Source organism: Mustelus asterias, unplaced genomic scaffold, assembly GCF_964213995.1.
Source record: "Mustelus asterias unplaced genomic scaffold, sMusAst1.hap1.1 HAP1_SCAFFOLD_2534, whole genome shotgun sequence".
Taxonomy (NCBI): domain Eukaryota; kingdom Metazoa; phylum Chordata; class Chondrichthyes; order Carcharhiniformes; family Triakidae; genus Mustelus; species Mustelus asterias.
The window spans coordinates 42,501-53,352 of record NW_027592479.1 but is presented as its reverse complement, the minus strand read 5'-3'; the positions used below and the strand labels follow the sequence as shown (position 1 = coordinate 53,352).

The following is a 10,852-nucleotide window of genomic DNA, read 5'->3' as shown; positions in this document are numbered from 1 at the left end:
CTTATCAAACGCCTTACTAAAATCCATGTACCTGGTACTGGCAAGGTATCTAGAGGGGATGGGTGTGCAGGCAGTGCTATGTTCCTCTTGCACTGTGTTTGAGGTGAGGGGCGACGACAGTGTCCCTGCTGATTACACCTGTGGGAAGTGCACATGCTTGTCCTGCAGCCCGAACAACTGTTCCTTAAAAGACTCCCACATGCCAGATGTGGATTTACCCTCAAACAGCCTCTCCCAATCAAGAGCTGCCAATTTCTGCCTAATCCCACTAAAGTTAGCCTTCCCCCAATCCAACACCTTACCCTTGGGACACCACTCATCCTTTTCCATCACTATCCTAAAGCTAACAGAATTGTGGTCACTATTTGCCACATGTTCCAGATACCAGATAGTCTCTAACCATGATCCAGAGTGTATCAGAAGCTGTTCAAGGAACTATAATTTATGATCAAGGACTGTGAACTGGACTTTGCTTCATGACTTGTATTGGGAACCCTGATGTATAAATGTCCACGCTTCTTGTGTTCAGAGAGAACTTTGGCTTCCGCTTTCAAGGAAAAGTGAATCGTGTGGAGGACGGAGAAGATCTGCAGAGAGATTTGGACAGGCTGAGTGAGTGGGCGAGGATATGGCAAATGGAGTATAACGTTGATAAATGCGAGGTTATACACTTGGGAGGAAATAATAACAAATGGGATTACTATCTCAATGGAAACAAATTAAAACATGCTACCGTGCAAAGGGACCTGGGGGTCCTTGTGCATGAGACGCAAAAGCCCAGTCTGCAGGTACAACAGGTGATCAAGAAGGCAAATGGGATGTTGGCCTATATCGCGAGGGGGATAGAATATAAAAGCAGGGATGTCTTGATGCACCTGTACAGGGCATTGGTGAGGCCGCAGCTGGAATACTGTGTGCAGTATTGGTCCCCTTATATGAGGAAGGATATATTGGCATTGGAGGGAGTGCAGAGAAGGTTCACCAGGTTGATACCGGAGATGAGGGGTTTGGATTATGAGGAGAGGCTGAGGAGATTGGGTTTGTACTCGTTGGAGTTTAGAAGGATGAGGGGGGATCTTATGGAGACTTATAAGATAATGCGGGGGCTGGATAGGGTGGAGGCGGAGAGATTCTTTCCACTTAGTAAGGAAGTTAAAACTAGAGGACACAGCCTCAAAATAAAGGGGGGTCGGTTTAAGACAGAGTTGAGGAGGAACTTCTTCTCCCAGAGGGTGGTGAATCTCTGGAATTCTCTGCCCACTGAGGTGGTGGAGGCTACCTCGCTGAATATGTTTAAAGCGCGGATGGATGGATTCCTGATCGGTAAGGGAATTAAGGGTTATGGGGATCAGGCGGGTAAGTGGTACTGATCCACGTCAGATCAGCCATGATCTTATTGAATGGCGGGGCAGGCTCGAGGGGCTAGATGGCCTACTCCTGCTCCTATTTCTTATGTTCTTATGTCAGGTTCTCCCGCAAGCTTGTGAGAATAAAGCCTGACTGTGCTTTGACTCATACCAGCCTCAAGAGGTATTTTTACCAACTTCACCCGTCAGAATGAAGGAAAGCAACACAGTACACTTGCTTGGCCAGACCCCAGTACGAGGCTGCGAGTTTAATTCATACCACACTTGTACAGGCAGGTTGGTAAAAAAAATACATTCGGAATAAATATATATATATCGATTTCAGTTTTAAAAAAAAGGCTGGGCGACCCCGTCGGTTTTCTAGGATTTAGGAGACTCTGTGTGAGGTATAACAGTAATTAATACGCTGACGTTCGGAGGCCAATGAGTGAGCGATCCAAAATAATAAAACTCGTTAATTTCCAAAATTCACCCAAGCCTTCGGTCGCGACGGCGCGCAATGTTCGGGGAGCGCAGACTGAAGTCTCGCGCACACAGGCAGTGCGTGTGTGTGTGTGTGTGAGTGTGTCTAGTACATATCAGGGGCGGCTCGGTGGCGCAGTGGGTTAGCACTGCTGCCTCACAGCGTCAGGGACCCGGGTTCGATTCCCGGGCTCGGGTAACTCTCTGTGTGGAGTCTGCACGTTCTCCGACCCCCCCCCCCACCCCACCCCCCGCCACCCCGTGTCTGCGTGGGTTTCCTCCGGGTGCTCTGGTTTCCTCCCACATTCTAAAAGGCGTGTTGGTTAGGTGGATTGGCTATGGTAAATTGTCCCTTAGTGTCCCAAGGATGTGTAGGTTAGGTGGATTGGCCGTGCTAAATTGTCCCTTAGTGTCCCAAGGATGTGTAGGTTAGGTGGATTGGCCGTGCTAAATTGCCACTTAGTGTCGAAATATATGCAGGTTAGGTGGATTGGCCATGCTAAATTGCCCCTTAGTATCCAAAGATGTGCAGGTTAGGTGGATTGGCCGTGCTAAATTGCCCCTGAGTGTCCAAAGATGTGCGGGTTAGGGGGATTGGCCATGGTAAATTGCCCCTTAGTGTCCAAAGATGTGCGGGTTAGGTGGATTGGCCATGCTAAATTGTCCCTTAGTGTCCCAAGGATGTGTAGGTTAGGTGGATTGACCATGCTAAATTGCCACTTAGTGTCGAAATATATGCAGGTTAGGTGGATTGGCCATGCTAAATTGCCCCTTAGTATCCAAAGATGTGCGGGTTAGGTGGATTGGCCATGCTAAATTGCCCCTTAGTATCCAAAGATGTGCAGGTTAGGTGGATTGGCCGTGCTAAATTGCCACTTAGTGTCGAAATATATGCAGGTTAGGTGGATTGGCCATGCTAAATTGCCCCTTAGTATCCAAAGATGTGCGGGTTAGGTGGATTGGCCGTGCTAAATTGCCCCTTAGTGTCCAAAGATGTGCAGGTTAGGTGGATTGGCCATGGTAAATTTCCCCTTAGTGTCCAAAGATGTGCAGGTTAGGTGGATTGGCCATGCTAAATAGCCCCTTAATGTCCAAAGATGTGCGGGTTAGGTGGATTGGCCATGCTAAATTGCCCCTTAGTGACCAAAGATGTGCAGGTTAGGTGGATTGGCCATGGTAAATTTCTCCTTAGTGTCCAAAGATGTGCAGGTTAGGTGGATTGGCCATCGTAAATGTCCCCTTAGTGTCCAAAGATGTGCAGGTTAGGTGGATTGGCCATGCTAAATAGCCCCTTAATGTCCAAAGATGTGCGGGTTAGGTGGATTGGCCATGCTAAATTGCCCCTTAGTGTCCTAGGATGAGCAGGTTAGGTGGATTGGCCATGCTAAATTGCCCCTTAGTGTCCAAAGATGTGTGGGTTAGGTGGATTGGCCATGCTAAATTGCCATTTTGTGTCTAATGATGTGCAGGTTCGGTGGATTGGCCATGCTAATTTGCCCCTTAGTGTCCTAGGATGAGCAGGTTAGGTGGATTGGCCATTACAACGTGCCCCCTTAGTGTCCAAAGATGTGCGGGTTAGATGGATTGGCCATGGTAAATTGCCCCTTAGTGTCCAGAGATGTGTGGGTTCGGTGGATTGGCCATGCCAAATTGCCCCTTAGTGTCCAAAGATGTGCGGGTTAGGTGGATTGGCCATGCTAAATTGCCCCTTAGTGTCCAAAGATGTGTAGGTTAGGTGGATTGGCCGTGCTATATTGCCCCTTAGTGTCCAAAGATGTGCAGGTTAGGTGGATTGCCCGTGCTAAATTGCCCCTTAGTGTCCAAAGATGTGCAGGTTAGGTGGATTGGCCATGCTAAATTGCCCCTTAGTGTCCAAAGATGTGTAGGTTAGGTGGATTGGCCATGCTAAATTGCCCCTTAGTGTCCAAAGATGTGCAGGTTAGGTGGATTGGCCATGCTAAATTGCCCCTTAGTGTCCAAAGATGTGTAGGTTAGGTGGATTGGCCATGCTAAATTGCCCCTTAGTGTCCAAAGATGTGCAGGTTAGGTGGATTGGCCATGCTAAATTGCCCCTTAGTGTCCAAAGATGTGCAGGTTAGGGGGATTGGCCATGCTAAATTGCCCCTTAGTGTCCAAAGATGTGTAGGTTAGGTGGATTGGCCATGCTAAATTGCCCCTTAGTGTCCAAAGTTGTGCAGTTTAGATGGATTGGCCATGCTAAGTTGCCCCTTAGTGTCCAAAGATGTGCGGGTTAGGTGGATTGGCCGTGCTAAATTGCCCCTTAGTGTCCAAAGATGTGTGGGTTAGGTGGATTGGCCATGCTAAATTGCCCCTTAGTGTCCAAAGATGTGTGGGTTAGGTGGATTGGCCATGGTTAATTGTCCCTTAGTGTCCAAAGATGTGCGGGTTAGGTCGATTGGCCATGCTAAATTGCCTCTTAGCGTCCAAAGATGTGTAGGTTAGGTGGATTGGCCATGCTAAATTGACCCTTAGTGTCCAAAGATGTGCAGGTTAGGTGGATTGGCCATGCTAAATTGCCCCTTAGCGTCCAAAGATGTGCAGGTTAGGGGGATTGGCCGTGCTAAATTGCCCCTTAGTGTCCAAAGATGTGCAGGTTAGGTGGATTGGCCATGCTAAATTGCCCCTTAGTGTCCAAAACTGTGCGGGTTAGGTGGATTGGCCATGCTAAATTGCCCCTTAGTGTCCAAAAATGTGCAGGGTAGGAGGATTGGGAATCCCGGCATCTGTTAACGTCCAAAAAGGGAATGGATACGCTATCCGGAAAGGGAATACAATAACCTTGCCGCGGTTATGAGCAAGGTGCGGGAGAGGGGGAGCAGAATTTAGATTGTTCTTTGAAAGGGCTGGCATCGGGATAATGGGCCGAATAGCCTTCTTTTCTTTTATTCATTCGTGGGACACGGGCGTCGCTGGCTGGTCCAGCATTTATAGCCCATCCCTAGTTGCCCTTGGAGGGCAGTTGAGAGTCAACCCCATTGGCTGTGGCTCTGGAGTCACATGTAGGCCAGACCGGGGTAAGGGCGGCAGATTTCCTTCCCTAAAGGATCCAGATGGGTTTTTCCGACAATGGGTCATCAGTAGATTCTTAATTCCAGATATGTTATTTTTAGTGAGTTCAAATTCCACCATTTGCCGTGGCGGGATTTGAACTCAGGTCCCCCAGAACATTAGGTTTTCATTGAATGGCGCGTCACGGTGGTTAGCACTGCTGCCTCACAGCGCCAGGGACCCGGGTTCGATTCCCGGCTTGGGGTCACCATCTGTGTGGAGTCTGCACGTTCTCCCCCCGTGAATGCGTGGGTTTCCTCCGGTTTCCTCTCCCAGTCCGAAAATGTGCTGGTAAGGTGCATTGGTCAAAGTAAATTGCCCCTTAGGATCCCAAGATGTGCAGGTTGGTGGATTGGCCATGCTAAATTGCCCCTTCGTGTCCAAAGATGTGCAGGTTAGGCGGATTGACCATGCTAAATTGCCCCTTCGTGTCCAAAGCTGTGCAGGTTAGGCGGATTGACCATGCTAAATTGCCCCTTCGTGTCCAAAGATGTGCAGGTTAGGTGGATTGGCCATGCTAAATTGCCCTTTAGTGTCCAAAAATGTGCGGGTTAGGTGGATTGGCCGTGCTAAATTGCCAGTGTCAGGGTTCGCAGGGTAAATATGTGGGGTTACGGGGGTAGGGCCTGGGTGGGATTGTGGTCGGCGCAGACTCGATGGGCCGAATGGCCTCCTCCTGCACTGTCGGGATTCTATGAAAACCAGTTAGTGCGCCCCTTGTAGAATAATTCCACCATCTGCCATGGTGGGATTCGGACCGGGTCACCCAGAACATTAGCTGAGTCTCTGGATTAAGAGTTGAGTGATAATACCACTCAGGCCATCTCCTCCCCATGTGTGGACTTTCCTCCTCCAGCGAGTTGTCCATTGGCGACTGGAGGGGGAGCGATGGGGGGGGGGAGGGCGGCCATTATTGGCGACTGGAGATGGCGCCCAAGGGTGGACAAGTGGGTTTTGTGTGACACGGGGAGTTGGAAGATTCTCGAAAAGGCTGCCGTCCGGACAAGGGGCTTCAGAGCGCCGCCATATTGTCTCAAACTGAGGGAATGCTTCGTCGAAGTTGGCAGCCTCCACCGGAATGCAAGCTCTGCTCCATTTTTCCCATGGGATTAGTGGGAGAGAGAGATCCCGTCACGGGCCGGAGATCCCCAAAAAAAAATCAGTGGAATGAGCTCAAGAAGGATCCGTGGCTTCTGAAGATTGAGATCCAAGTTCCATTGGGAATTGGCAGACCCAACTGAGTGGTTTCCAACAACTGAGGGTGAACATTGCGGATAAAGCTTCCAATTGGTCGGGAGTGCGAGGTCGGGGGTCGTAACCTCAAAATCGGAGCCACTCCGTTGACACCGAGGGGGGCGGAATTCTAGAAGTTTCTTTCCCCCCCCCCCCTCTCTTTTCCCCCACCGCACAACAAATCTCTCCAGGATTGGGGCATCACTTTCTCAGGGAGTCGAGCCAGACTGATGTGGGGGTGAAACGGGCCCAAGGGGCTGAATGGCCTCCTCCTGTTCCTCTGTCGGGAGCGGGCATTGGGATGGCCAACTCAGTGACTGGCTTCCCCCCTGCCCGCCCCTCCCCCACCGTCCAGGGAGATGGCTATTCCTAAGGGGTCAATGATGGGAGAGTTCATCCTTGGGGATGAGTTTGGGGTGGGAAGGGGGCATCCCGGATCCCAATGGATCCCAACGGGGGACTAGGTTCTGTTGGAGATGGGCGGGAGAGGGGAAGTGGAAGAGGGAGGGGGTGGACTGGGAAGGGGAAAGAGTTGGGGTCTTCTAGTTAATCTTTAGAGGGGATTTGACCCAATTAATGCCCCATTCCTGCCCCCCCCTCACCCCCCATCCTTGCCCAATGCAAAAGGCCTGGAACATGGCGGCACAACATTGGCATGGCTCTTGACGGGGAAGAGGGCGCCATGAAGAGTGGAAGGCGGGAAGAGGAGTGGGCCATTCAGCCCCTCAAGCCTGTTCCGTGCCACTCATTGAGACCATGACTGATTGGGGGTTGGGTGGGGCATGGGAGGGGGCCTAATCTCCAGGTGGTTGCTGGGAGAAGGGGATGGGTGGCTTCCCTCTTGTGGGGTCCAATTGGCCGATTGAGTCCCCAACGGGTGCTGCGGGGAACCTTCCGCGCCCCCCCGCAACGCCCCAGTTTGGCCACGTTCCGTCGCTCTTGGCGCCGCCTCTCGCGGCTATGTTTTGGTCTTCGGTATTTCCCTCTTTCCCTCGCCCAGTCCGGGGGCTGCCTCACCGGCCCTGGCGGCCGTGTGGACCTCCGCAAGTTCCTCCACCAACTCGTGTAGCGACGGTTCCCGGTACAAAGCGGCTGCCAGAGGAAAGACAACAACAACTTGTGTGTGGATGGATGGATGGTTTAGAACAAAGAACAAGGAAAATTACAGCACAGGAACAGGCCCTTCTGCCCCTCCAAGCCTGCACCGACCATGCTGCCCCGACTGAACTAAAACCCCCTACCCTTCCGGGGACCAAGTCCCTCTATTCCCATCCTAATCATGTATTTGTCCAGACGCCCCTTAAAAGTCACTATCGTATCTGCTTCCACTGCCTCCCCCGGCAGCGAGTTCCAGGCACCCACCACCCTCTGTGTAAAAAAACTTGCCTCGTACATCTCCTTTAAACCTTGCCCCTTAAACCTGTGCCCCCTAGTAATTGACTCTTCCACCCTGGGTAAAAAGCTTCTGACAATCCACTCTGTCCATGCCCCTCATAATCTTGTAGACTTCTATCAGGTCGCCCCCCTCAACCTCCGTCGTCCCAGTGAGAACAAACCGAGTTTCTCCAACTAGAATGGAGTGATGGGAATCGGGGGAAATCCACAAGAGGCCAAAATTGGGGGATTGCAGAGATCTCGGAGGGGAGTGTAGGGGCTGGAGGAGGTTACAGAGATAGGGAGGCGGTGTAGGGGCTGGAGGGGGTTACAGAGATAGGGAGGGGGGTTGTAGGGATTGGAGGAGGTTACAGAGATAGGGAGGGGAGTGTAGGGGCTGGAGGAGGTTACAGAGATAGGGAGGGGGGTTGTAGGGATTGGAGGAGGTTACAGAGATAGGGAGGCGGTGTAGGGGCTGGAGGGGGTTACAGAGATAGGGAGAGGTGTAGGGGTTGAAGGAGGTTACAGTGATAGGGAGGGGTGTAGGGGCTGGAGGGGGTTACAGTGATAGGGAGGGGTGTAGGGGCTGGAGGAGGTTACAGAGATAGGGAGGGGGTGTTGGGGCTGGAGGAGGTTATAGAGATAGGGAGGGGGTGTCGGGGCTGGAGGAGGTTACAGAGATAGGGAGGGAGTGGAGGGGCTGGAGGAGGTTACAGAGATAGGGAGGAGGTGTAGGGGTTGGAGGAGGTTACAGAGATAGGGAGGGGGTGTAGGGGGGTTGGAGGAGGTTACAGAGATAGGGAAGGGTGTAGGGGTTGGAGGAGGTTACAGTGATAGGGAGGGGTGTAGGGGTTGGAGGAGGTTACAGAGATAGGGAGGGGTGTAGGGGTTGGAGGAGGTTACAGAGATAGGGAGGGGTGTAGGGGTTGGAGGAGGTTACAGAGATAGGGAGGGGTGTTGGGGTTGGAGGAGTTTATAGAGATAGGGAGGGGGTGCAGGGGACTGGAGGAGGTTACAGAGATAGGGAGAGGGTGTCGGGGCTGGAGGAGGTTACAGAGATAGGGAGGGAGTGGAGGGGCTGGAGGAGGTTACAGAGATAGGGAGGAGGTGTAGGGGTTGGAGGAGGTTACAGAGATAGGGAGGGGGTGTAGGGGGGTTGGAGGAGGTTACAGAGATAGGGAAGGGTGTAGGGGTTGGAGGAGGTTACAGTGATAGGGAGGGGTGTAGGGGTTGGAGGAGGTTACAGAGATAGGGAGGGGTGTAGGGGTTGGAGGAGGTTACAGAGATAGGGAGGGGTGTAGGGGTTGGAGGAGGTTACAGAGATAGGGAGGGGTGTAGGGGTTGAAGGAGGTTACAGTGATAGGGAGGGGTGTAGGGGCTGGAGGAGGTTACAGAGATAGGGAGGGGGTGTAGAGACTGGAGGGGGTTACAGAGATAGCATCTAGAACATAGAACATTACAGCGCAGTACAGGCCCTTCGGCCCTCGATGTTGCGCCGACCAGTGGAACCAATCTAAAGCCCCTCTAACCTACACTATTCCAATATCATCCATATGTTTATCCAATAACCACTTGAATGCTCTTAATGTTGACGAGTCCACCACTGCTGCAGGCAGGGCATTCCACGCCCTTACTACTCACTGAGTAAAGAACCTACCTCTGACATCTGTCCTATATCTCTCACCCCTCAATTTAAAGCTGTGTCCCCTCGTGCTAGCCAACACCATCCGAGGAAAAAGGCTCTCACTATCCACCCTATCTAATCCTCTGATCATCTTGTATGCCTCTATTAAGTCACCTCTTAACCTTCTTCTCTCTAACGAAAACAACCTCAAGCCCCTCAGCCTTTCCTCATACGATTTTCCCACCATACCAGGCAACATCCTGGTAAATCTGCTCTGCACCCTTTCCAGCACTTCCACATCTTTCCTATAACACGGCGACCAGAACTGTACGCAATACTCCAAGTGCAGCCGCACCAGAGTTTTGTACAGTTGCAGCATGACCTCCTGGCTCCGAAACTCAATCCCTCTACCAATAAAAGCTAACACACCGTACGCCTTCTTAACAACCCTATCAACCTGGGTGCCAACTTTCAGGGATCTATGCACATGGACACCCAGATCCCTCTGTTCATCCACACTACCAAGTATCTTACCATTAGCCCAGTACTCTGTATTCCTGTTACTCCTTCCAAAGTGAATCACCTCACACTTTTCCGCATTAAACTCCATTTGCCACCTCTCAGCCCAGCTCTGCAGCTTATCTATGTCCCTCTGTAACCTGCCACTTCCCTCCGCACTGTCTACAACTCCACCGACTTTAGTGTCATCCGCAAATTTACTAACCCATCCTTCCACGCCCTCATCCAGGTCATTAATAAAAATGACAAACAGCAGTAGCCCCAAAACAGATCCTTGCGGTACACCACTAGTAACTGAACTCCAGGATGAATATTTCTCATCAACCACCACCCTCTGTTTTCTTACAGCTAGCCAATTCCTGATCCAAACCGCTAAATCACCCTCAATCCCATGTGTCCGTATTTTCTGCAAAAGCTTCCCATGGGGAACCTTATCAAACGCTTTGCTGAAATCCATATACACCACATCAACCGCTTTACCCTCATCCACCTCTTTGGTTACCTTCTCAAAGAACTCAATAAGGTTTGTGAGGCACGACCTACCCTTCACAAAACCGTGCTGACTATCCCTAATCAAATTATTCCTTTCTAGGTGATTATAAATCCTATCTCTTATAATCCTTTCCAATACTTTGCCCACAACAGAAGTAAGGCTCACCGGTCTATAATTACCAGGGTTGTCCCTACTCCCCTTCTTGAACAAGGGGATAACATTTGCTATCCTCCAGTCTTCTGGCACTGTTCCTGTAGACAATGACGACTCAAAGATCAAAGCCAAAGGCTCTGCAATCTCCCCTCTAGCCTCCCAGAGAATCCTAGGATAAATCCCATCCGGCCCAGGGGACTTATCTATTTTTACCCTTTCCAGAATTGCTAACACCTCCTCCTTATGAACATCAATCCCATCCAGTCCAACAGCTTGTATGTATCTCAGTACTCCCCTCGACAACACTGTCCCTCTCCAGTGTGAATACCAACAAAAAATATTCATTTAGTGCCTCTCCTATCTCTTTAGACTCCACGCACAACTTCCCACTCCTGTCCTTGACTGGCCCTAATCTTACCCTCGTCATTCTTTTACTCCTGACATACCTATAGAAAGCTTTAGGGATGGGTGTAGGGGCTGGAGGAGGTTACAGAGATAGGGAGGGGATGTAGGGGACTGGAGGAGGTTATGGAGATAGGGAGGGGGTGTTGGGAGCTG

At 51.1% G+C, this 10,852-nt stretch overlaps 1 protein-coding gene across 1 annotated transcript in view; it reads right to left on the bottom strand.

The window, feature by feature from the left end:
* Positions 1-7,089: 7,089 nt before the first annotated feature.
* The window catches only part of LOC144489775 (fibroblast growth factor 11-like), a 43,492-nt gene continuing 39,729 nt past the window's right edge, over positions 7,090-10,852 (bottom strand). The window contains exon 5 of the mRNA XM_078207635.1: positions 7,090-7,223. Within this exon, the coding sequence (XP_078063761.1) occupies positions 7,090-7,223 (134 nt within the window). The remainder of the gene's footprint in view (positions 7,224-10,852) is intronic.